The sequence below is a fragment of the Apteryx rowi genome, unplaced genomic scaffold (genome assembly GCF_003343035.1).
Source record: "Apteryx rowi isolate R43461 unplaced genomic scaffold, aptRow1 scaffold_798, whole genome shotgun sequence".
Classification (NCBI taxonomy): domain Eukaryota; kingdom Metazoa; phylum Chordata; class Aves; order Apterygiformes; family Apterygidae; genus Apteryx; species Apteryx rowi.
Window position 1 is genome coordinate 20127 of NW_020451091.1, and position 27967 is coordinate 48093.

The following is a 27967-nucleotide window of genomic DNA, read 5'->3' on the forward strand; positions in this document are numbered from 1 at the left end:
CCTCTGAGTTGCATTTTATTTCATCTCAGACTTTCCAGTATAGACATTTCTTTCTTCAGTATTGCTTGTACGGTTCTGTGTTGTTTCCTAATGCCCTCTCAGCTGAAAAAACCCTTTAATGATGGCTCTATGGCATTGTATTGAATGACATGCAGAGCTTTTGGGGTGCTTAGGTGAAGTGACCTGGAAAAGGGATAACCAGTTCTTAGGATAGTTAATTGCCAAAGTGACACTAATATGGAGCTGCTGAAGGCAAAAAGCTTTTTTCCTTACTTTTGTTGAAATTGCCTCTCTTCAGTGGATCAGTACAACCACTTATGTCCCCCCTAAGCACCATAATGAGAGATTAATGGTAAGTGGATTTTGAGTTTACCCTTTACAACAGGACAGCATTTTACCTAAGGAAATAATTTAGGATTTTGCCATTAGTCCTTGGTAGCTCAAGGAGAAAATGAAACCAAGAAAAAAAGAAACGAAACAAATAATTTCATATTTTGTTTAGATATTTTCTTTTTAATTCTAGCTGCATATGCCCGGGCATGTTCTGGCAAAAGCTCTACTCAGTGAACTGAAAGGAGGAGTGCAGGTAAAATTGCAACAAAACCAAGTGAGGAAGGGATAGAGAGATTCCACAAAATAATGAAATTGGTAGGGACAGCTTCTGTTATCAAGCCTAAGAAATCACATATAGATGCTGAGTGGAAGAGAGAGATACCGATGGTCTGTGTCTTGTCCCTCTGCTGACAGAAGGATGAAGTGCTGCTGACTGCTGCAACTGGCTAATGTGTTGTCCAGAGGCAAAACTGAAATTACCCTCTCTCTTTTCTCTCCACTAAGAAAGACTACAGAAAACATACTGTAATGTGTTTTACTGTAGTTTTGCGAAATAGAGGTGTCATTTCAAATCCATTAAGAAGTACTGCATGTTCACTTGTCAAAAAAGAGTGTATCTAATTGTTACCTTTTGTGTGTGTTACTGGAATATGTGCATCTGTTTCACTTCTTCCCAGCATGTCCTTACTGTTCTCCATTTGAAGTAAACGGAGAAATAATAGCACTCCCAGACATTTTTTTCCTAGCATCTCCTCTCTTTGGTAACCAAGATGATTGAATACTTTTGCACACTTAATAAAGATGGAGTTTTGCACACTTGTAACAGGTAGCAATAGAAATAAGTGAATTTGACAATAGAAGTGATATAAAAAAGATGTTCAGTTGTATTTTTGGTTTTCTCGCAAGGCTTTTTCCACTACCAGAATGTCTTTTGAATTTTTAATTCTATTTTAAGTGTATGAAAAAGGTTCTTGGTTTGTTATTTGTAGTCAAGGTTTTTTATTGAAACATTTTGAGGCAGTTTATACAAGAGATTTTATACTTTGAAGTGTAATGTTGTCACGTATACAAAGCATATGGGATGTCTATCTTATATTTATTCATTTTGTAGTGTTTTTGGCCACCTTCCAGAATTTCTGCAGGTTGAGACAATTCCAAAACATCACAGTACATCATCCATCTCCCTTTTGCACCTGGTATTCACCATTTTATCTTTTTTTAATGAGCTGTACATCTGTGGGTTAAATATATGTTGCAAATCAGACTTCTACTTGCACAGTGTACCTTTTGGATATTAATGGTTTCAGTCTTTAGCCAGAAAGGGTTCATTTTAGTATGGATTGCTTTGATATTTATTTACTTTATATCAGGGCAATTGCCAGTAGATTTCTGCAATGTGTGTCATTTCTGGCAGAAATTATCATGCTTTGGTCAGAATTTCTTTTCCTTATTATTCATTTAGATTGTTTCAGTTTGTATAGTTTTGGAGTGATTTGTTTCTCTGTTTTTCAATGAGTTTTTTTATTTAGCATTTGTTTTCTGTTATATATACAAACCAAGCTGTATAGAGATGAGTTTATTTGACAACGACATTCTCGAAAAGTCATTCCATAGTATGTACTTTATGTCCAATGGAGATTTTTCTTGTAAGGCTTCTTTTCGAAGAATTTATGTCATAGTAATACTTATTACACTTATAAAGTGATGTCCCTGATGAGGAACTCAATTTTTAAGCATTAAAATAATGCTTAAAAAGATATAATCTTCATAAAAAGGAATTAAAAAATACCTTCTCCATAGCAGCTATTATTACTTTTGTACAAAGAATATCTCTTTTAGTGGTGTTAACTTGTGTTTTATTGGAAGACCAGCTAGTAATTTTAATACCTATCATGATAGCCTTCCCTATAACTAAAGCATAAAACCCAAATGACTTTTGCAAACATACTTGTTTTAGTAATACCTTTCAAAATAGGGTTTTCTAATTATATTTCTAAACAATCCTATATGTTAACAGATTAGAACATACATATCAAAAGAAATATTGAAATGTTCAATTATTGATAACTGCAACATGTGTATAGTTTGTATACGTAAGCGTGCATGTGCACTTGCCGTTATAAAACCACACCATACATTAAGAAAAACTATTGCTAATATTGCAAAGTCAAGCACACTGACATTAAGAAGTGCCAGAAATAAGTTTGCTTGAGAAATGTTAATTTACACCCTCTTTCCAATGGGCCTCTTAAATATTAATTGATATCCAAAGTACACAATAGTATGGATATCTTTTGCTTGCACGAGATGGACAGTATTTATATTATGAGCTTTTATTCAGTATTTTCTTTTTATCCTTAGTGGTTGGTGTGTGTTTCTGTGTTTTGGTATCTGAAAGGAGTTTAAAGACAAACTTTGGGAGAGAGTTGTTCCTTGTCTGAAGGCTTTTTTCCTTTTTCACTGCAGAGTTCAGGAGCCTCAGTCTCGAATTATTCTCAATATTAGGTGGTTGTTTTTCAGAAGACATAGAATTGGCTAAATTTGGGCAGATTTCCTGGGAAAGTTAGGCCTGACAATTCTGTCTTCCAGAAAATGCAACTCTGCTACAAAGTGCTAGTCACCAAAGCCAAAATGTTTTTGGAGATATTTGCGTCAATTCAGTTTCTGTCAGGCAAGTGGAGGAGGGACAGAGAACTGTTGTAAATGTTTGATGAACATGTGGTGAGCTTTTGAAGTCTCATAAATAGCAACTTTAAAAGTTTATTTGAAACTGATTTTTTTCTATGTGCTGTCATCACCTATGATACTGTCAAAATTGGTCCTTGGATTCAGAATCCTCTGAACTCTCATCCTCATACCAGCTTTTTCACTTATCCTAGCACAATTTTATATCATTTTCCACCTGTCAAATTCTCCCTTATGCCCAGAATTAATATCTGGCCTTTCTTAGCTGCAAAATCCCATCCAAATCCTTTTACCTCATCATCTTCACCCTGGCTTATGAGATTTTTCCAGATAATTCTTCCTTCCTCTACTTTTTTCAAAACCCTGAGCACACCCATAATCAGTAAAGTTCTTTAATTGTTAAATCCATTTCCTCTTGCTCTTCTCCCTCACCCCCACACATATGCAGACTTAACAAAATGAACGTAGATGCTATTTTAAATTGGGTTGACTTTATGCAGCACATGGTTATTCAGACTCTTCAACCAGTAATTTAGATTACAGTATTATTTTACAGTTCTGAACAGTTGCCTATAGTATAAATTAAAAACTTGGCTTATTTTGAGAGAAAATAAAAATGTTCTTTTTTTAAAAAAACTGTGTCCTCTGCTGAAAGCTCGCTTGTACAGCATGGACAGGAATTCTTGATGTGTATATGTCATTGCAGATATGTGGCAGCTCTCTGTACACTTTTGAGGCTGTAAGAGTATGTTTTGCTACCTATTCCTGAGCTAGCCTGTCTGGAAAGTCTGTTTAATGTGTCATGCTATACCAGCATTGAAAGGGCAGGTGGAGGCTTTTTTGCTGAGAATCTACATACAAAGGAGATTCCAGGCAGGTCATTATGTCCTGTTTTTCAGTACGCTCTTAAAGATGTCTATTTATGTAGCTATGTTAGTTCAACTGAAGCTTTGTTGGATCAACCATTTATTGATTTCACAGATGTGAAGATTTTTGTATTAGACAATTTTTGTCATCGACCTATCTGTAGTAGAAATAATGCAGCAAATAAGACCTGTCATATCGGTTTAGAGATAACACTTTCAATTTTTTATGCTAAAAATTGTCCATTGATTCCTACTTTTGATTTCTGTGCTAGCCAGTTTATAATTTAGAATGGCACTTTAATTTCCACCCCATGATTTCTTATCAGCCCCTGAATGAGCAGTTGCATTGCTTATTCTCTGATTCAACAGCTTAGGTGCCCACAAGCCACTGTACCTAATGCTGTGTTTCTCAGAACATTTTTTTAATTGTTATGAGAGTGTCTAGGTATGATGGTTGTCCAAAAATCTAAACTTTAAAAATGTGAAAGGAAACATAAGGCAGCACAGTAGTGCTGTCTCATCTTCCCCAGGAGGGAGTCCTCAACAGTAACTCTCGGGGATGAAAGCTGACTCCTTCACAATCTAGTGAAGCTTAATGATTGTGTTTTGTCACACTTTTCAGTTCTTTCACTTATGATTTGCCTTGGTGTATTATTCAGCTAATGTGCTTGGTCCATTGGTGTTGGATGCACTGATGTTTGCTAGGACACGAGGGAACAGGGTTGGTTGAGTAATGGCATCTTCTTTGTTTTGACAGAGGCTCCTTTTTGTAGACGGAAAGAAAAGATCCATTGCCTTATAGGAGGTTATTCTTTTCCTATCTTACCAAAGCCTTCTGATAGCTTTCTGATCAGATATTGAAACCTTTATTTCTGTCTCAAAGGACAGCTGCACTGTAGTTACAGTTAGCCAACATAAACACACATCCAGTGTAACTGAGAATTCAGAGGCAACAGCATTTAAAATCTTTTTAGAAGGAGGTAAAGAAGAATATCAATTCAATATTTCATTCAATAAACTCAAATTTTGAGTTACCGTTCTGCAACAGAATGTATGATGTTGTGGCAGATCAGAAACCGTAGGGTTTTTCTGTAAAAATGCGTGTTTTGTCCCAATGCAGAGCCCTTGTATCTCACTTAGCTTGCATATATAAATTCATTGCCAATACTAACATTGATACTCCCAAGCATTGCAAGTTTCAACACTTGTAAATTTGGCAGCATATTTTTGATAAAAACTACATTTTGATCTGAGATCTTTGCAGTATGTAAACCCAACAGGAATAAAGCAAAGTGTCAGGCATAACTTTGAATTTTTTTCCTACATTAGCTTTTGTCACTTAACCCAAATTCTCGAAGAATACTTAATAACAGATATTCTTAGTTATGCTATAACACACAGAATTCTTTAAGTAAAACTCAATTCACATTAGGAAAAATATTGAGTATGCTTTATCCCATGTACTTTCACTAGTTGTTTTCATCTTAGCTAACTTCCCAGGTGAAAATCGTTAAATTTTCAAGATCTATGCTAAATTAACCAAATGCAAATAGAAACGTTCAGGAAATACTACATTTGGACAATGGCATAGCTATATTGAACTAGATTCAGTGATGGTTAAAGGGATGATTGCATTTGAAAGAACCATAGTTTGCAATAGACTGTGTTGCATCTTGTGCATTTGTCAATTCAATTTATCTTAGGACTCCAAAAATATCTATAAAATGCAGAATAAGCCAAAGAATCTTAACAGGATACATATTTCCTGTTTTATTTTTAAGTGTTTTACTAAGCCTAAAAGAATCATTCTTTAAAATACAGTTCAGGTGTCCAGATTAATAAAATTTTAACATGCAGGGAATTTGCTTTGGTTGATTATAGAGCTTTAAAAAAATGTTCCAACTGTTCCTATTATCAGCAAAAGTAATATGATTTAAAGAAGATCAACTTAGCACACCTTTATTGTTTTTATAAAAATTCAGAAACTCTGACTTAAGTAAATAAACAATGTGTGTTTTAGTTGTTAAAATAAATTCTAATAAATAGTAAAAATGAGCAAAATTTCTTAAGTCTTTTAGCTGATTATAAACCACCACCTATTTTGGTGGTGACTAGTGTTTCCAAACTGTGCAAAAAATGAGAGGCGTTAAAGATCTCTAATAGTTGAGATTGTTGCCATCCCTTGTTGATGTCGTATGTGGCTTTTTGTGAATTGGAGATCTTGTACAGTAAGAACAGTGTGAACAGAAAACAGGTGGAGCACTCCAGAAGGCAGGAGGGCACGAGAAGATGCAAATGAAGGGTTTTGTGAACTGTTGTGACCCATTTCTAAAGAACTTTAGAAGCTTTATAGTATCTTTGTAATACAGTCAAATGTGAATGCCAGAATTTTCAGGGAACAAATATGAGCCATCAGAACTATTCATGATTCTTGGTTTACAATAATTATTCTTTGGCTAATTCAGCTGTTGTTGTTCCACTCAGATGTCCCTTGTCATTTTTATTCAGTCTATAAACTTCTCTATACTTCCAGCTCATGCATATGCCATATATGCTATTTCAATCTACAAAACAGTTTCAGAAAAAGTTGTATGTGTTCAACTGCCTTCATTAATACTCATCTTATCCTCATGGTTGACCATGGAAGAAACATGACTTTGATACCTGTGCAATTTGTATCTGCTGATCAGTTCTCTGCACAGGTGACTTGTGCAGTTTGATTTCTTGTAGTAATTGAACTTGTTGTTACAGTTTATTAGTTGTGGGTGGAAGTAGCTTAGGAATGGGGTGAGGAGTTCAAAAGTTGCTTTTAAACTCTTCCTGTGGCAGGTAGAGATCACCCATTTCAAGGAAGTTGAGTAAGACAGTAAATTTGCAAATGCTTGAAGGATGTAAGTGGCAAAGATGAAATCAACAAAGGAAGTATCCTGACAGGGTAACTTAGCCGTAGACTCACATGAGAAATGTGAGAAAAAACAAGAAGAAAACAGTCCTGTGTTGACAGAGCAATGGTCTGGACACGTAGAACTTTCCCTCATCTGTTGTCCTATTTATCCATTTTCTTGACAACTTCCTAACCAGGAACAAGCGGAGAAGTCTTTAATACCATATGGAATCACAGACCCTTCGTTTTTTTGCCAGTATTGGACATTTTACAGTACTTGGTTCTGATTCTGCATTTGAACAAGAAAATACCTTAAACTTTCTTATGGCTTGTTATCACTAGTGGTACAATGTAATGAGGTATTGAGCTATTCCATGAATTTATCAGTCCAGTGTTTAAAATGTAAACATTAATGTATGCCATTTTTTAATCTATGTAAATATTTTTTGCCAAGATAGACTATGTTGTGCTCTTTATATCTTCCTATTTATGTTTCCGTCTTAGTGTCATTTGCAATACCTTTGCAAAACTACCTTTTGCTTCACCTACATTTAAATAAAAAAAAAAAAGTGTGGAAAGTTCTGTTTTACTTTTGTGCCTGAAACTTAACTTGTGCAAGATTTTAACTGCATTGGGTAATATTTAGTCAAGCATTAGAACAAATATATAAAAGGCTGCCTAATATTCTAAGCCTTCCCCCTAGAAATGTAACAGATATCATTTGGTGCACTTTAAACAAATCTATTTTTAATTTCTGAATTTGTTTAACTTTAGGAGGGAGATAATTTTCTATCTGTTGTTGCCTTTGAGGTAAAATACTAGATTTTAGAACTGCAAGTTCCTTAATGGGTTTTCTGTTCCCAGTGGAATATCTAATTGAAACTTCTGCACTTAAAAGTGTGTAGAAAGGTGCCATATCCAGAAGTGCTAATTTCCCTGACATACCTGGAGCTAATGAGTTTCTATATAAAGGCATTTTAGAACAGAGAACAGTGTTGGATAACCTGTGTCCAAGCCTATAGGGCAAACATGGCACGCTTATTAAAAAAAAAATAAAATGATGGCATTGTAAGGGGAAAAATAAAATTATTTAGTGGTTGCTTACAAAAAGAATTTTCATTAATGATTATATGCTTGCAAAATACAGGTCATGGATCTTAAATATAAATTAGGAATGGCTATTAGGAAGGCTGGGCTTTAGCTAGGTGAAGCTTGTAAGGTATAATGAATCTTTGTCTTATATTTTCCTAATTTCTTGAGAAGGTATTTTGTAATGCTATTTATAATGTTCTAGGGAAAATTCAGTTTTTTTAAGTTATTTTGTTAGTAGATTTTGTCTGTTTCCTATTTTAATAAAGCTTGGCAAGACTGTTTGCTGTGTGTATGAATAGATATCAAAGATGATGGATAGCTCCAAAGCTTAGTTTTGTTGGAACAGCTGAAGAATTTACTTTAATATGGGCTGAAGTTTTCATGACTAGGTTTTCCCTCGTTTTCCTGAATAGAAAGCACATCATTTTTCACTGGAGTAAAATGTCAAACATCAGAAGAAAACACAGAAAAAACATTTTTATAACCCTATGTTAATCTCCTGTTAGGAGAGAACAATATAAGAAAGCTAGAAAAGTTTTATTCTATCCCAAAGGAAAGCAGCAAAGCTTCTCAGTTTCCTTATGGATTATGTTAGACTTCATTGTTCTAAATTCTTGGTGTTTGATTTTACCCTGCCTCACCCTGGGCTAATCTAACTCTTCTAGCAGGTAATTCTTTTCTACACAACTTAAAGAGAATGGGAAAAAAAGAGGGAAAAAAATGCCATTTTCTTTCAGCGCATTTGAGGCTGTGCGTAGGTAGCCATGTTGAGATGTGCACCGTTGGGCCTGAATCCCCCAGGCACCCCCGGCCGCTACCTGTTTGTAGCACACAGCGCTGCGCTGCGCTGCACTGGCGTGGGGGTATCTAGGCCTTCCCTTGCTTGCAAACCGAGCTGCGGGGGTGGGAGCTGATGTTCCTCCACTTCTGTTTTTTCTTCTAAAAAGTTGATTCTCAGTTTGTTTTTTTTCTGGAAGAATGTGAATCATCAAGTCTTTCAATGTTCTGGAGGTTTGATTGCTTTTTATTCTGTTTTCTTACTTTTGATACCTGATAATTGTATCATATGAGAAAATTTGTCTGTAATTGCCCCTTTACCTCTGAGGATTTCTTTTCTGTGGCACAATGTTTTATGCCATCTCAGAAATTGATGATTAATACATATATCATATATGATCACTTGTATTAAAAGATGTTTTAAAATTACAAATTGAATTTGTTAGGATTGTAGATTCATCATTTATAATCTGCATGCCTGGTTTAATTTTCATCTGTGTATTTATTTTACAGGATGCTGTACTTTCGATGAGCCTTTTAGTTCCTGTGGCTATAGTCAGTCAGATGATGATGACCTTAACTGGGATCAGGTGAACACGCTGATAAAGCCCTCCTCAGATCAATGGATGCCATCCGGTTGGTTTCTTTTATTTCACTTTCTTTCTCTTTGATATTAGCTTATGTGTTTATTCAACGTGTCTTGGCGGTATCATTATTAGAATGCTACTTTGTGTAAATCTCTTTGTTAATTGTAGTACACAGGTCCTCAAAGTGATTTTTGTGAGGGATGTTCTGCAAAGTAAAGGTTTTGTTATAGTGTGTTGAGATCTTAGAGGTTAGAAAATAGAAACTGGGAATCACAGAATCACAGAATCGCTGAGGTTGGAAGGGACCTCTGGAAATCATCTAGTCCAACCCCCCTGCTCAAGCAGGGTCACCTAGAGCACTTTGCACAGGATCGCGTCCAGGCGGCTTTTGAATATCTCCAGAGAAGGAGACTCCACAACCTCTCCGGGCAACCTGTGCCAGTGCTCTGTCACCCTCACAGTGAAGAAGTTTTTCCTCATGTTCAGATGGAATTGTCTGTGTTTCAGTTTGTGCCCATTGCCTCGCATCCTGTCACTGGGCACCACAGAAAAGAGTCTGGTCCCATCCTCTTGACACCCTCCCTTCAAATATTTATACACATTGGTAGGCTCCCCCTTCAGTCTTTTATCCAGGCTGAAGAGTCCCAGCTCTCTCAGCCTTGCCTCATCTGAGAGATGCTCTAGTCCCTTAATCATCTTAGCTAGCCCTCCGCTGGACTTGCTCCAGTAGCTCTATGTCTCTCTTGTACTGGGGAGCCCAGAACTGGACACAGCACTCCAGATGTGGCCTCAGCAGGGCTGAGTAGAGGGGAGGATCACCTCCCTCGACCTGCTGGCAACACTCTTCCTGATGCACCCCAGGATGCCATTGGCCTTCTTGGCCACAAGGGCACATTGCTGCCTCATGCTTAACTTGGTGTCCACCAGCACTCCCAGGTCCTTCTCGGCAGAGCTGCTTTCCAGCCGGTCAACCCCCAGCCTGTCCTGGTGCMTGGGGTTATTCCTCCCTAGGTGCAGGACCCTGCACTTGCCTTTGTTGAACTTCATGAGGTTCCTCTCCACTCACCTCTCCAGCCTGTCCAGGTCTCTCTGAATGGCAGCACAGCCCTCTGGGGTATCGGCCACTCCTCCCAGTTTTGTATCGTTGGCAAACTTGCTGAGGGTGCACTCTGTCCCTTCATCCAGGTCATTGATGAAGAAGTTGAACAAGACTGGACCCAGGACTGACCCCTGGGGGACACCGCTAGCTACAGGCCTCCAACTAGACTCTGCACCGCTGATCACAACCCTCTGAGCTCTGCCATTCAGCCAGTTCTCAATCCACCTCCCTGTCCACTCATCTARCCCACGCTTCCTGAGCTTGTCTATGAGGATGCTATGGGAGACAGTGTCAAAAGCCTTGCTGAAGTCAAGGTAGACAACATCCACTGCTCTCCCCTCATCTACCCAGGCAGTCATTCCATCATAGAAGGCTGTCAGATTGGTTAAGCATAATTTCCCCTTGGTGAAGCCATGCTGACTGCTCCTGATCACTTTCTTGTTCTCCCCATGCTTGGAGATGGCCTCCAGGATGAACTGCTCCATCACCTTTCCAGGGATGCAGGTGAGGCTGACTGGCCTGTAGTTCCCTGGGTCCTCCTTCTTACCCTTTTTGAAGACTGGGGTGACATTAGCTTTCTTCCAGTCGTCGGGAAGGCAGAAAGAAAACAGGATTATGTGAAAATGAATATAGAGTAGTACTAGAAACTGGCAGACAGAACTAAATAAAAGGAAAACTCAAAAGGAATCATAAGAGCTAGAACAAAGATGGTCTTAGGTCTTGAAAACAGATATTGAAAGAGATATTAATCAAAATCTGTTCGGAAAAGAAATAGTGAAAAAGGGGTGAGAGGAAAAGGAGAGGAGAGATACTCAGCAACAAAATGTTTCAATGATATTACACTTATTTTTAAAAGACAGTTGTGATATTATTTAATGAAGGTCCTTCATGCACTATATGCAATTGAACCTAATTCTATAGCAACAACCCTTGCATTCTGCTGAACTATAAACTTACTCTAGCAGTACACTCATTCCTTTACCACCTCGCCCACACAAATGTGTACACTCTGACCCTTTATTTTAAAATATTCGCTGGCCTAAAATTTATCAATTATTCTTTTTTCAAAAATTCATGATGTTCTTTGGGCATGTTAGAGAGCTTCCCCCCCTGCACTGATCTCCAGCTCCTGGTATGATTGCCTGTAGTCCAGCTCCGAACCTACTTTCGCTGTTAGAGATTGCCTCTCATACACTGCCTGTTACCTAAGAGTGGCCAAAATGAAAACACTTCTAAAAATTCTAATTGTAGCACCATAGGACTTCTGTGTTAATACACCACACCAACTGCTTTATGTTGGTCCCATAATTTAGCAGGGGATTTATGGGCATATAAATACACCCAGAAAGCATACAAGCATTGCTGATGGTTGTGCTGTTGTTTCATTAACATCCATTTCAATTAGTTCTTTAAATCATCTGCACTTTGGGGTTTACCTAAAATCCTGTTAACAGTTGCCTTTCCTAAGAAAATGCTCCTTGCTTATTTTGGGGATAAGGGAATTAGGAGATAAACAGCTTGAAACTTTAGGAGTGACTGTATAAACAAAGCTTGAATATAAGCACTTGTCACTTATGTATTAATAAATGCACTATGATGTGCACTAATCAGCCCTGGATACTGTCCACTTTTTAAAATCCCCTCAGCCCTCCTCGCTATAGACTTGTCCCTGTTGCTGTGTACTGTGGACAAGATCATACTGGAGGTTGATGGTTGGGATAAAGTGCCTTTCCCTTCTCTGTTCACTCTCCTCTGGCTGAGGTGGGACCCTAAACTTCAAGACAAATGTTCCTTTCGACTGGGTCCTGGCACTCAATCGTCTGGCTCAACTGCGTTCATCATTCCAGATAAAGAATGTTTTTGCAGATTCTTTTTCAAACTGGCTCTTGTCCAGTGGTCTTGGTGCACACTGCTAAAAATTTTCTGGACTATTTCATTGCTGCTTAATACTGTCTGTCAAGTTGGAGCTAATGCACGGGGATGCATGGCTTATCTTGCTTGCAGCACAAGCTGTATATTCTTTTCCTCAAAGCAGTCAGGCCACTGGAAATGCTCTTCCTCTTCCAAGTTTTATTCATTACTTTCCCCACTTGGTTTTGTGCAAGAGGTTTTCAGTATATGTTACTTAGTCTCCTTGGTAGATAGAAGAGGTTCAGATAGATCTGTGTTCTTGTGATGACCGTAGATTTTTAGATTGATTTCTTTCTTTTCTTTTTCCTCCCAGAACTAAGAGTCCAGGCAAAGTAGGAACTGGTATTTTTATGTATGTCTATGTAATTTTATTTGTCAGGTGTCATTTAGCTTATATTTCTGCCTTTCTGTCAGAATAGAGGACTAAGACAATGTTCTGATGATCAAGTAAAAAGAAATTAAATTTGGAAATACAGCTTCCCAAACTCTAAATACAATCTGTCCCTGCCCGTAAAGGAAGTGAAATTTGCTTTGAGAATCTTGAGTCAGAAAATGAACAAGTTAGTCTGAGGAGAGTTGTGGATATCGATGCCTTAAAAGGTCAAAGGCCTTAAGACAGGGAAAGAAATGCTCAAATTTTTGAAAACAAGAAGCATTGTGTCTGAGGACACGATTCAGTCCCCTGGTGTCTAATTTTTCCTCTTCATTTCATCTAAACAGTTTTTTCCCCATTCTTGTTCAAATCATCTTCTTAATGGTTTTAATTAGTTTTCAGTTAGCCTTAGCCAGAGAGTTATGTGATACATTTAAAAAATGATTTGAAGTAGTTTGTCAGCACTTTCTGAGCTACATATTTGAGAAAAAATAACTTCAAATGATAATGAATAGAACATCTTAGATTAATGGTTTGTGGGGAATTCTTGGCTTGACAGCAAAATGCTTTATGCAACGATGTTGTAATACTAGACTGAAACGAGTACTCTCAGTTCAGTAGTCCCTTGTCAGTAGAAAAATTAATGCACATAACATTCCTAATTTCAGGCAATATGCTTCAGTGAATGAGTTGATGTCAATATATAACATTTTGTATAATTTGGTGTCAGTGAGAGGAAAGTGCGCTAGTTATGGCATTTGATTTATTTTATTACACGTGAGACTATTGACAGATAAAGTAGCTGTACTTCAGATAGATAATTATTTTGAATTTAAGTGATATGTTATTTCAGTCGGACAAAATAAATGGCATATGACGTGCGTACTTGTGTGGGCACTTATGTGTATGTGTTTGTTTACACACTATATAGTTATAGTTATCTAATATTGAACATTAATAGTTCTTTGCCAGACTTACAGTTTTTGAAAAACAGGAAGTTATATTAAAAAAATTTCTAAATATTTAGTACAATGGGCTTTAATCCCGGTTGGATTGTTACTGTAGTAGAAATATAATGAGCTCTTGTTACTAAAGTAAGTATAGAGTTAGTGCTTGAATGAGGCTGGTTAATCCACTGCTCTTCTGTTTTAAGGGTGCTGTGAGTCAGCTGGAATAAATGAAGAGGTGGTTCACTTGCTAGTTTCAAGAAGAGTTGTTGTCAGGAAAAAAACTACTAAATTTGCCATTGAAACTGACTTTGTTCTTTTACATTTTTAGTTTTCAAAATGCTGTAGGAAATGTGGCTGTTCCGTTTTCTTAGCTTCTGTCTTTATCCTCTTTTTTTCTGTTCCAAGAAGATATGTTTATAATACTGATCAAAAGTACAATTTTAGAAACAATTATTCAATATTAATGTCATCTTGCATTGTCCTACAGAACTTTTACAGCAGTTACTTTGATATTAATGTGTGTATATAATACACAGTTACAGTTATAATTAATTGTAAACCCTCTAGCTGTAATCTAATAAAGATATTTTCAGAAAAGTACACCAAGATAGTAGCACTTAGGACCTGTTATGAATACTTGATTTCTCATAAAGACATTCCCAGTCCATTTCAACTCTTGGATGCTATTTCTTTTCAGAACTGTTTTGATCACCTTGGACATCAGCACCATTCTTCTGATCCTGCTCATGTCGCATCAGTGTCTTCTTCAGCTTTGGCTTTCTGTTGAATATGCGTGTACAATTTATGCCAGTTCTTGCAGATTTTTGCTACAGACAATCTTTGTGTTGCAGTCTGTCATATCTCTAATACTGCTTGTTTGCATTTGGAATGTAGTTGCAAAGATCGTTCTCCAAACCAGCTACTTTGGCTTTTTTTTCCTAGCTTGGTTTCCCCATCTGTATTGCATCAAATAGAAACTACTCATCTTGATTCTTTTTTGTACCCTCCTTAATTACCTCATACTGAGTATCAATATACCAGTTTTATTTTCTGCTGCACCATGATAACAGCYTTTACTATCTTGCTGGTAAATTTTCAGAGAAAGATCTTTAATTTTTCTTTGATGTTGGCTCATTGTGGGGAAGGTGCTCCCTGTAAACAGTTACATAGCCTTCTTATTATTAAAACTTTCTTTTGTCATTATGCGTATTAAAAGAAGTGATGTGCTTAAATCCCTTCCCATGGTTCTAAGCAGTACCATTTCATTATTTCATTCAGTTATTCCATCTTTTATTTTGCATTTATACAGCAGTCCCTGTTTAGGTTCTGTGATGATGGAAGTAGCAATAAAGAGTCTCCTGGCGCTTTTCTCCCTGCATTTCTAATCTGATTTTTACTTGATCTTCCAGATACTAGTTTCCTTCTCTGATCTATGCCTGCTCTGCTCTCTCTCCATAGTCCTGGTTTTGCTCATGTCCTGTCAAATTCTTCATGGTCTATAAGCATTTTGAACCTGTGGAGTCCCCACAGAGGGGTCCCACAGAGTAGTCTGATACTTTATATTAACACTCAAACTATTGCTTATCCTGAGATGTCTATAGGAAGGAATATGTGCCAAGTGTGTGAGACTGCAGTAGTGAAACATCTCTCTGACTTTTGGTGATCGGTCAGAAGAGTACAGATGCATAAATTGAATCCTGGAAGGCAAGAGCAGAAGAACTGGAAGCAACAGAGCCATTGGTTGGTTGGATAAGGAATGAAAAAATACAGGATGTAAGCTGGGGGAGTGAGTGTGTGTGTGTGAATATACATGTGTGCATATACATATATATGTGCACATGCACATCTGTACACACATTCATGTATGTGCATGTGGGTTTGCTGCTTGTGGTCTGTATGGCAGTTGCTATCAGTGAAGAGACAAGAATTCAGGAACGGAGATCTGCAACACGTGCTTGAGAAGCAATGAGTACCGTTGCATTGAGGGTGATCCTCCCCCTCTACTCAGCCCTGGTGAGGCCACATCTGGAGTGCTGTGTCCAGTTCTGGGCTCCCCAGTACAAGAGAGACATAGAGCTACTGGAGCAAGTCCAGCGGAGGGCTAGCTAAGATGATTAAGGGACTAGAGCATCTCTCAGATGAGGCAAGGCTGAGAGAGCTGGGACTCTTCAGCCTGGATAAAAGACTGAAGGGGGAGCCTACCAATGTGTATTTGAAGGGAGGGTGTCAAGAGGATGGGACCAGACTCTTTTCTGTGGTGCCCAGCGACAGGACGAGAGGCAACGAGCACAAACTGAACCATGGGAAGTTCCATCTGAACATGAGGAAAAGCTTCTTTACTGTAAGGGTGACAGAGCGCTGGCACAGGTTGCCCAGAGAGTTTGTGGAGTCTCCTTCCTGGGAGATATATTTAAAAGCCATCTGGACACAGTCCTGGGCAGCATGTTCTAGATGATCCTGCTTGGGCAGGGGGGTTGGATTAGATAATCTCCAGAGGTCCCTTCCAACCTCAACCATTCTGTGATTCTGTGACCATCTGGAGTAGTTTGAGGAATGAGTAGCGTAAGAGTTGAGAAAGCTCACGTGGGTCAAAAAACCCACAGAAAAGAATGCAAACTTCAGATCAAATAGAATTTTCAGATATTTGAGTGCAGTTTGTTAGTTTATATACTGTTGAGATGAGTCTTGTCACTGAAAGCAATGCAATAAGAATTGTACAGATTATTACAAGAAATACAAATATCGTCAGGAGCGAGCTCTGTGTTTGTTATTTGCCGCATATAATTTCTGCTCATATACGTGTATTTTATTCCAAAACATTGTGTTCAGTTGCGTAATATTCTTCTACAGTGTTTCACAGTTCCAGTTCATTTCTAAAGGAAGTAGCATCATTTTTCTTCCATGCAGCAATGGGTTTGATATCATTAAAGGGATGTCACTGCATTTATAATGAGTCACTGGCATCAGCCTTTCATTCTGTTTAGAGTATTTCAAGATCAATTATAAATCAGATCTTCACAGGCTGCCATTCAGTGTATTGAAAGGATGTTTTGAGCAATAAAGACCTTAATGCTTAATATCATGCTGGTCAAAGCCAGAATGAGGATTCTGTGTGTGCTTTATGAGATGATAATATATAATTTTCATGGTTATATTTAATTTTTTTTCAAAAGGCCTTGTATAGTTATTTGCATCCTGAATATCTAGTGTTGCTAAATGCTTAGCAATGTCTGTGCAGTGTCTGTAGAAAAAGCTTGTTTATATAAATGATTGTTTAAAATGGCCTTTTGATACACAGCTAGCAGATATGCATAGCTAGCAGATATTCCATAAAACAAGATACTGATTTAAAGGACTGTTTGATGTTACAGAATGTGAAGTGGTTGCATGAAGAATGTACATTGTTGTTTAATTGTGCGTAGAAGACTTGTGATCCATTTTTAAAAGCCAGATAAATCTTGAAGTAATCAGTTGGCTAGTCTATATTAAATCCAACTACATTGTCTTACCGTGTGAAGTTATGGTACTTTGGCTTTTCAGTGTAATGAGTATTTTAGCATTAAATATATTTTAGCATGACATTTTGTGTTCTGTGTTAGCAGGGATGCTTTTGTTCTGTTTACATTTGTGTAGCAGAGAATTCTACATGTTTCTTGCTGAATGCTGTTTCTCCCAGATGACTTTAAATAGCTGCATTTTCTTATTCATTTGAATGCTACCCAGAGAAAATGTAAATTAATATCAAGGTGTGGGAGTTGCACCTTGTTCACTCTGTTCAAGTTACATTTAATTTTTTGTAGAACTTTGTAGACTTGAACCACTAGCATATTAAGCATTTTATTGCACATGCAGCTAATATCTGCAGGCATTAGGAACATGCTTCAGATGACTTCCAGGGAGTCCTTTTCGGTAGGCAGCTCTGACTCACGTCGATGCATTCAAGCTGGTTTCCACTTAACTGCACACGCTTTATCAGATGCTGTCAGTACGGTGCAGCACAGAGCCCAGCGCCAGCTAACCCTAGCGTACACATCTAGCTTGAACCACAGGTTGGGCAGCTTTGAGCTAGCTCCCGGAAAACCATACCCTAAGACTCAGCGAGCAGCGTGCTTAGAAGATTTGTTCAACAACCAAATTAGCGCCACCAGCTATGTTTGATGTGATAGGATTCGCAAAGTCTTTCTTTTATAATTTCTGGCCTGACTTGCAGATTTCAGCACCTGGCCCAAATATGGTATGGATCAAATCAGAGCATTGGGATACGATAGTGCCTAGTGTCTTGCAAGGAGAAAGAAAAGAGAAAATTCTGCTCACTGARTCAGAACCAGTACTGAAGGACAATGTTCCTAGCTTGCTAACTAGGCAACTAAACAAGTTATTTGAATGTGTATTTCTGCCTACATTTTTATTAGTTTTGAGACAAAATGGTGAGATTAATATGATAATGATGTAGCTAATACAAAGGTATTAAATGTTCTTTGCATGTGACTTCTATTTTACACTTTTTCCCTTCTTTTGGGGAATGAAGTATTTTGAATATAAACAGTGTGATTCCTGAGTTAATGCCCAACATAGAAGACTGACTTTTTTTTCCCCCCGAAGTAACAGGTTTTCTTTAGTATTTATAACTATAATTTACCAGGAGGGATGTAACAATTGCCCTGTTCTCTTATGCATTCAAGTAGCCATCTGATGTTTGCATACAAAATTAAATATATCACAGGGCATGCTGCAACTAGTGGAAATGTATGGGAGACACTATGTTAGAACCAGTCAACACTTGCTAAAGATTTGTAAAAGATGATTGACTGGTAGCTGATGATACCATGAATTATGCGCCTTTTTTTTTTTCTCTCTCTCTCTGAGGAAGCTCTCCTTTTCTGCAGAAGTCAGAGCCTATTTGAAAGGTCTGTGGTATTCTGTTCTCATTAAACCAGAGCTTTCTTAGAGCAACTTGGACAATGAAGTTGCCTGCTGGAAATATTTGTGTAGCACCACACAGACATATCCAAGCCAACACTAGTACTAAGCAAGCCCTCTAGCCTAACTCATTTACTTGCTGCGATTATACTTTTCCTGCTGAGGTTATATGTAACACCTGCCTTAATATATGCTGGGAAGCAGCTAACATAATAAACTAAACACTGAGGCTGGGTTTGAAGTGGATTTCTTATCAATGAACATGTTTAGGATTCCAAAGTTTTCCTGTTACGCGTTGGAAACCCCTTCTCTCTCCCATATTCCACTGATAGTGCCAGACAATATCCTGCTGGTTAAGCATGCCAGARGCTTGTTTCAGATTTCCCTGCTGAATTAGAAGTGGAAATGCACTGAATAACTGGGCTTTTGCTTGTGTGTTTGTTTCATCTCTCTGGTATGTCCATGATAAATTTATTTAGATGAGGTAGGGGAATCCCAACAGGAGAGGGGAAGAGTGCTTCATCTTGGCATGGCCAGTAACTAATAGTTAAGGTAGTTCTGTCTGGGACTAGGGACAGTTACCTTCTTGTTAGCATCTGATAAACTGGTATTTTTGAACTCAATTATTTTTGTCTGGAAAAGAAAAATTCAGTTAGTTCTGGTGGAGGCCCCACAGAATGTAAATCTTGCCTGTGGGTATGTCTGAAACATGTAAATGTACCTGAAGTAGTTTTAATGTAGGTAGTTTGGGACCCCATAGTAATATAAAGGAAGTGCACATGCTCTATTTGGTGTAGGGTTTCCTAGGTACTCACTCAGTGCTGAAGGCTGTGTTCCTATACCATCACTGCCAAGGGTATCTGATTAAAACCACTGCAGTTTCACCTCCAGTTTCAGCAGACCTTCATTAAGTAGCAATAGAATTTTTGTGCTTGTTTGCCTGGCTGTTTTCTCCTATCGGAGGATGAAAATACTTAGCCAGTTTGAGGAAAGCTGTGACCAATAAAAAGCCTATGAGCACTGTGAATAAACAGTGAGTCAGAGGATGCTCCTTCAGGAACTACACTCTCAGAATTGCAAGATCAGGAGGAAGGGGAATAATCAGAGTATTCCTAAATAAGCTTTTTCTTGTTTAGTAATTAATCTACTGGAAAAAAAAGCGTCTTAATTTCTTGCAGTCTTCAGGGCTTTTCTTTCAGTCTCATGCTGATCCCATTAGATTTCTTCTCATCCATCCTGCCCTTTAGAAATTAATAAAGAGTGGATCAAAACCTTTCATTGCATCTACAGGCTTTAAAGTGTGTAACATGACTGCCTCCATTTCAAGGTCCAAGTCAGTTATTTTCTGAGTTAGCAGTTTGTCTTTTAAGACAGTTCTTCTGTATAAAGAGAATGTAGTCATAGTCACAGTTATAATGCTAGTGAGCATTTCATGGAAGATGGACTCCATCACTCCTCTTTAGGAGCAAACATTATGAATCTTCAGGGAATCATTTTCCTGGCATATTATTTTAAGGCTTTTTGCTGAAATTAAGGAGGGAATTCTTGTCTCGGTTAGATTTATGGGAGATTTTTTTCATCCCCTCTTATAGCACTTAATTTGTTGGCAGGCATTGAAGACTGATAGCATTTTGTTAGCAGCTTGAGCTGTGACTTTAATAAGAGTGGCCAAAAAGTCATTGATTTGAGTGATTTGAGGTAGAGGTCATTAGATGCTGCATCAGAAAGCTATTTGGCAAACCTGTCATTTATGGAGTACTTGATCTTTGGGTTGAATTCAAAATCACTCTGGTGCACAAGGCAGTGATAAAGAAAGCTTCTTCCTCATCAATGTCAAAACCAAGCCCTCATTCTGACCAAAAAAATTTTCAGCATAGTTTAAGAACAACATATTTTTAGCATCTCCTATTGTCTTCCTCCTCTTGTCAGAGGACTGTGTGATTGCAATTACTTCATATACCTTAGTCAAACCGTATAGGAAATACTCCATGTAATATTTCTAAATCTGGTACTCAGTAGCAGTAGCACTGAAAAAATATCTAAAAAAAAAGGCATAGAGTGGGAAATATTTCCAGATTTTCTTCACTTAGTGTGTGGGCATAAACAATATTTTTCAATCAAAGTAATTGGATCAGCCAAAAGCAGTGCATTTAGGAGACTATATATAGTCACTTAGAACTCCTACTTGCAGTGTGTCTTTAAGTGTCTCCAGACTTCTACACTTTGGAGTTCTGCTCGCTGGCTGTGGACAGTTATGTGGCTGTCTATCAGGTGGCAAAGGTGGCTGCTGAGCTAGGTTAGTATACAAACAAAATGGATGGATTCTATTTTGTCTTGAATTTAAGTCTTCTTGTATTTGAAGCAACCAGATTTTTCAAAATATCAGACAGTCTTAATTTCCTTGTATATGTTTGCAGAACTCTGCACTTGGAAAAGAAGCAATTAAAATGCTTTCATGAATTCCATGGGCTGAATTAAAGAGCTCCGTACTTTTGTTCTCAGTGTTAAAGCAATATAGTTATTTCCCTCACCAGCTGAAATAATGCATTCTTCATCTAGAAGTCACAACATCTCTAATCAACTGTATTTCAGTAGCACAAAGGAAAAAAAAAATACTGTCTGGACCTCATTGAAAATTTAATGATGTACACAACCATTTAATTATGAGAAAACAGGTGCAGATAATTATCCAAGTCATAATGTTGCAGTAGCTAATAACATCAAATATTTGTGATAATTGCATGCAAGCAATTGATGATCACGGTTCTATGCTTCGCACATGATACATCATTAAAAATCATTTTGGAATACATACATATTCATATTAGAACATGGAAGCTACAGATGCACTTTTCTTAGCAGTGACTCCATATAGTATATTTTTTGTGTTAAGTTCAAATACTATTGCATTGCTACTCAAAAATTCTACTATTTTGTTTTTCTCCTTACCCAAAGGAGGAGAAACATCCTTTTGCAAAAGCTGTGAGTTCTTGCTTTCCCCCATACTCTTATACTCTCTATCTCTCCTAGATGTCACAGTCAACTCTTGTGTCATTCTAGTTTCTGTTGAAGCATGACTGCACAGGGTATCCTTCACAGTTCATTAGTTGCTGTTATGGCATTCAGCTCTTCCTGACACCCCAAACGCTTTCAGATCAGAAAAGAGCAAGAATAAGACCTAGACCCACAAAAGGAACTTAGGAACCCACAGTAGGATGGGAGTGGAATTTAGCTGCACAAGTCCAAAATAATGATTGTGGAAACTCCTTGAGGGTAGCGTACCATGGTGCACTGTCACCTATTCCTGGAAGCACCTAAACAACATATATGTCATGCTGTAAAGTAGGAGTTCTCCAAGTGCCTAGTAGTGCGTATGAATTTGAGCATGTTAGCATCTGTCTCCAGCCTGAACTCAGAAGTTAGATGTTCTTCCCCAGAATGTCTGTCTGCTGCAATTGCACAAGAAATATCTCAGGCATGTAGTGACAGTATGATGATCCTTAATCTATTTTCTTTTTTTTATGTCATGAAGGCCACAAAAGAAATATGGGAGGGGAGGCAGGGATTTGAGAGAGAAGGCAGTTGTTTCTTTGCATAGGACCTGTGTGATCGGAGCACTGCTCAGAGAAGTTGGAGATGCTCCTCTCTGAAGGCTTTTTTCAGTTTTTATCTTGCAGTTGTCAGGGGAAGGCCCTATCCACAAGGTGAAAAACCTTGTTAGTCATGAGCCCTCCTTTTGCACATGTGCTACTGCGGAAGAGCAGTCAAGGTGGGAACTCAGTCTATAGAAGAGAAATGAAGAATTGTCAGGCCCCTCGAGAAGGCTCTAGGAGAACAGCAGGTGAAGAGGGGTGAGTCTTCAGTTCCAGTCCTTATGTCCACAGCATTTTAATAGTTTTCAGTTAAAAGTAACTAGAGTTGAGTCCTATTAAGTGGCAGGAAGCACTACCCCTATATTTGGCAAGGAGGAGCCCTGTCCAGTCACTGCAAGAAAGGACTGGCTTTCAGAAGCAGCTTCTGAGTTGTTTTGTATCCGGCGTGGGGCAAGGTGCTTTCCTATGAGCCCGTAGGATACCCAAAGAAAGGGATTTTAGCCTTGCCACTTTCCTGGGCATTTCCTCATTAGGTTTCCCTACTAGGCAGCTGCACACCAAAAGTGCTAACCTTCAACAGGTCCATGCTGGGTTGACCGGGAGGCCGTTCTGAGGAGGGCTCTCCCCGAGCAGTGGGGTACGGTGCATGGACCCTTGAGTTAGTACCTGTGGGCGCTGGTGAATCCAAATCACACAGGGCAGGACAGCGCGAAGATGCTAGCACAGTTCTGGAAGGCCATGGCATAGCAGCATTAGCCAGGATTTCAGGCTTGAAACAAGAAACCCTCATGCCCTAGAAAAGACTTGGTCAGCTGCAGCATGAGGTTCATGTGCACAACATGCTCCATGAAAACTCAGGCAGCCTAAGCCTCTGGCACTTTGCAGTTAAGTAATTTGATGTGGCACAGATAAAGAGATTCAGTTTCTTTCAGTACTGATATTTAGGTCTTGTGAGCTGTGGTGTTTTTCTCGCCACATTTAATTTTAGCATGAAACATCCCATACAATATTGAAAGGATCACTGAGGTGTATAGAGTATTAATTTTGTTAATACAAAGTTAGGGTGTTTGTCAAGGCAGGAAGTTGTTTAGAGAAATAACTTTTTGTGGGAAATGTCAATTCAGGCATTTTACTTACGTGACTTGCAAACTGGCAGAGATCACTTGTGCTGAACAGCAGCAATGTTCTGACTCAGCAGCAAGCGGGTCACAAAAGATCTGCTCCAAAATAGATTATATCTTGAATCTGAAATCTGTAATTATTATGGTCTGCTGAAAGATATTTAGCAATGCACATATGAAGTTATCCAGACATGAATAAAAAGTTTTGTGGTTTTGTTTCCCTTTAATGAATTTACCTTAAAAGTTCCAGGAAAGAGCTCCTTCGAGAGCTTTTATTTACCTATTTCATTTTCAATCAAATAAAAATACTCTTTTGGGAAAGCCATTCTACACCTGTAATATGGAGATAAAAATTGATACTGCAATAATGCATCAACCACTAGAGCACTGCTATTTATCTTCTCTATTTGGCAAATAGAGCCCCCCCTGCTTAAGGGAGTGTAGATAAGCCTCCTGTATAATCTCAGGTTGGTTAGTTTCTTTCACTGGTGAATTTTACTCATATTAAGAAGAAAAGTGTTTGAATGATATAACCTGGGGACACTGTTTTAATAGGTAGCCTGCTTATCTTCAAATGACCTGTTTTATGTTGAAGCTGTATGGTTTTCTTTTTTCCTGCAGTTTGAGAGCCAGCTAGCCTTAGACTAGTACTATAAGGCTAAAGCCTAACAGTAGTCCCAAACACAGAATTTCTGTATTACTGTGAAATAAGAGTGTTTTGTAATGAGAGCAGAATTTAATTGCTAAGAGGCCTATTGTTCATTTTTGTTAATTCAAAGATTTGTTACTTCAAGATTCTCTTCTCCTTCCTATTCTGTCTGGTTCATGCACCGTAATGCTTCTTGAGAGAATACATTTATTTGCAAGAATTTCATTCTCTTTGCCTTCTGCTTCAAGCTTAGTCTGTGCATGAGATTTCTGTGGTCAGGGAGTTCTCACAACATTTCTCTAAATTCTGCTGGATATACTAGCCATAGACTTTAGTCTCTGTATCAGCTGTCTTGTTGGTTTTTATATGCCAGATTTCTCTCCTTGTTGCTGCTAACTCTAGATGCTTTTTCTAACCATTATTACTTTTCACAAATTGATTTCCTAACTAAAGCTTTGTTGGTGTACTGCGTTTTAGCATATCAATGATGTGAAGTCTAGGGAAGTACAGAGTATCAAATTCCCTAGAGGATTCTGGGATATCCCTTTTTTACTTAAGATAGTTGCCTGAGCTTTGCTTTTGCTATTAAAATGTGTTCCTTTATGTTTTTCCTCGTTTAAAGAAAATTTGATGGAACATTTGAAGATAGGTCTAAAAAAGCACACACATTAATATTTATGGCTGCGTGTATTCCAGCTCCAGAAGGCTTGACTAACAACTGGATGTAACCACATTGATTATTTTCAGTACATCTGCTGAGGCACAGGATATTCTGAGCAAGGTAGCTGGCTCTACTTTGAAATGAGCACATGAAGAGACTTGGCTTCCAAACACACAACTGCATTCATTACATTCAAGATAAATGGTTACAGTCTGCTTTTTTTTCAGGGAATAATTCAGTACTTAATACAAAGTTTCATAACACGTGCCTGTTCCCATGTCAAGGTTAAATTGTGAAAAAGCATGTTTTTAGAAACAGATACCCTCTTTTCTGCAATTTTTTTGGTTGCTAATTAAGTGCAGATAGCAGATGACAGCAAGTTTAGCCCTCGTCTGATATTCTTTGTCTACAATTCTGAAGTTTGTTACACAAGACGTTTTAATTATAGCACAGTAATTAAAAGTATAATTACTGTTTTTCTTTGTTTAGTACATTCTTTGTTTGGTACCAAAAAGCATTTCGCCTCAACTATTCTCATGGTCTTTCAAAAGAGCCAAATCTCACTGCTGGAAATGAAGTTTCTGCATGAATCTTAAAATGTCTTTTTTGGAGAGAAATGTTCTATTGTATTAAAATAAAACAAAACTTCCCCATGGAAGCTGTGAGGACAACATACTTGAAACTTGAATGACGCACGTTGATTTTTAGTAATGCTTTATATCAGACTAGGGGCTGAAGCTGAATTACCATGACCTCATCCATCACTGCCATTGAGTTCACGTTGACTAAGTTTGGTATATGCAAATGTTTACAACTAAAGTTGTAAGGGAATGTATTTTGTGAGTATATGCTGCTTGCAATTCAGAATAATGATAAACTTTTAAGAGGAGAATATGGTAAAATATTGTTTCTGTATCATCCTTTCCTCTCCTGATCTCTTCCTACTCCCCCTCTGCCCCTGCATACTTTTTCTGTATCAACAAAAAAAAGAGTAGCCTGTTCTGTGTAGTTATTTTACCTTAATTTGGGGGATTGTGTTTACATCTCTCTGTTACATTGAGGAAATGTAAATGTAGTTTTAGTCTGTAGTTGCAAGGGGTTTATAAAGATCCTTGAAACATTTTTGCTTTGAGACTTGGATAGGAATGTACTTGATTTTATCCAAGTTCCTCTGGGAGAAGAGAAGTATTTTGTTTTCTGTTTCTTTACAAGGAACCAGGGAACATACTACATATTTTACTATTCTACACACTCAGCCAACAGCACTTTCCAAATATATGTATTATTTCTTGTCAACAAGATCAGCAAGATTAGAATATTAGGTTTCTTCAAAAAAAATCACAAAACCAACCAAACAAACCCCCCAAAATCCAACCCTACCAAATCTACTCCAGTCTTTGTTGAAAACAGTTAATAAAACAACCAGTTTCATACAAACAATTATATAATGAAAATAGTATAATATTGATATGCAGGTTATATAACATATACCAGCTGTTACCATACAAATAACTAAAGAAAAAAATTCAAGGCAATAAAACTCTAACATGATTGTACGGAGTCGTACTAGGCATTGTCACTAAGGTGTCACTAAGGTGGGAGCTTAAGCTTCTCTTCCTGTCTAAAACTTTTTTTGACTACTAGAGGTCAGTAAGACTAGTAAAGAATCCTGATTTTCTCTGATCTGCTTACTGTAGGATTCATAGCACCTATCCCCAAAGGACTTCGTATTGCCAAAGGCAAGATACTGAGCGCTGGGATAGACTGACATCGAATCCACCCTAGTACTGGTGTCCCCAACTGCAGTTTGCTGTGCCCCTCAACAGAAAGGGGAGAGGAGCTCAAACATTGCTCAGACTTAGTGCTCAAAGGCAAGCTGCTCTCAGAGTTTAAGCCTTCTTAATTAGCTAAATCACATTCTAAAAACACTTGGTTACTTAAGCATGCACGAAATTTTTAAATTACAGGATCAGCTTTTTCTTAAACCTTTCCTGAGTGTTAGAAATATTAATGAGATCAGAGGCAAGACACTTTCAGCACATGTACAGGGATGTGACTTCGTTAACATTGGCTAGGGGAAGAACAAATACAGCCCATAAGTCTAGAAAAGGATGCTTGAAAAAAAAGTGCTAGAAAAAGTACTTGCACTTTTTACTGTCTGGTGGTAGGTACTGGGTTGCTTTTTTAGTGTCAGGCAGATCTGTTAATTTTCTGTTTCACAGAGCACTCCGACCATTGGCAATCAGCATTTAAGACTATTTCAAGACACCCCGCAATTAATAAATGTTGTCCCTTTTCACCTTTGGCAGGAATCAGAGGAATCTGTGCACAATAAGCAGATGAAGATGATATTTTGGTCTGAGCAGGGCATGTCAATAAAATAATGGTCAATAGAATTGATACCTCCTGGAACAGAATTTGTAGGGCAAGGGACTTGGGGGAAAGAAAGAAAAAACAAAACAAAACCAAAGAAGAGCATCCAATAAGAAGCTGTAACTCTGTGTTTTAATATTCATTCAAGTCTAATGAATATTAAGTTTTTCTGAACAGTTCTGTCTAGTATTTTCCAGTAGTTTCTTTTTTACTAAAGCAATTTAAAGTTGAAATGAGGGCTTCTTGGCTTCTGTCAAATGCATCTACCTTGCTAATCCTGAAAATACCTTTTTTTAACAATTTGAAATGCGGTCATATAACTCTAGCTTTTAGAAGACTTTCCAGACCACATTATACTTTCAACTACTATTTTCCTGTCCTATGAGATCATCCTTAGAAAAAATGTAGTAGGCTGCACAGCTATTCTTTTCCGTCTTGGAGGTGGACCCATATCTTGATTGCACCTAGTTTTCTTCATGTGTCATTAGCAGGAAATCCAGGAGGGCCATGAAGGTTTTGCTGAAGATAGATGAAGAATCAGCAGTTGTGGGGATGGAGAAAGCTTTCTTGCATCAGCTTTCTCAGCCTAAATTCATTAGCAGGTAGCTCTCGAGCTGTTGTCCTCCAAACATGCAAATTGTGATGAAAGTGTTTAACTTTGCTGTAACTGCTTTTGCAGAAGATCCAGAACAATAGCTCTTTGTTTCAGTAAGTGCTATCTTGCCCGACAAATGTGGTCTTTTCAATGTCAGCGTTGGCTCGGCATTTCACTCCTTATCAAGACTTGCACAACAGGAGAGGAAGTGCCTACGTCTGGATTTCCTGTGCATGAGCTGGGAAGATGTCTGTTTTTTAAGCAGTAGTTTCACACACGCTTACAGTAACTAACCTGACCAACCCTCCGTGTCAGGGTGCAGCGAGGAGCGGTGTGGGGCAGTTGCTCCATGGGGGACGGGGAGCTGGGGGTGGCCCCGGCGCAGGCACCCTGCCACCACAGGACCTGCCCACAGCGGGCAGAGCCGGGGCTAGGATTGGGGTCCAGCAGCAAACTGTGAGCTGCATACAGGGTCCCTCCTGGGGCTCCAGTCATTAG

The 27967-nt window shown here is 38.2% G+C and overlaps 1 protein-coding gene across 1 annotated transcript in view; it reads left to right on the forward strand.

Annotated features, from left to right (window-relative positions):
• Positions 1 to 9083: 9083 nt before the first annotated feature.
• The window catches only part of LOC112977053 (receptor-type tyrosine-protein phosphatase mu-like), a gene marked incomplete at both ends in the record, with an annotated part of 298449 nt that continues 279565 nt past the window's right edge, over positions 9084 to 27967 (forward strand). Inside the window, one exon of the mRNA XM_026088923.1 lies at positions 9084 to 9273. Within this exon, the coding sequence (XP_025944708.1) occupies positions 9084 to 9273 (190 nt within the window). The remainder of the gene's footprint in view (positions 9274 to 27967) is intronic.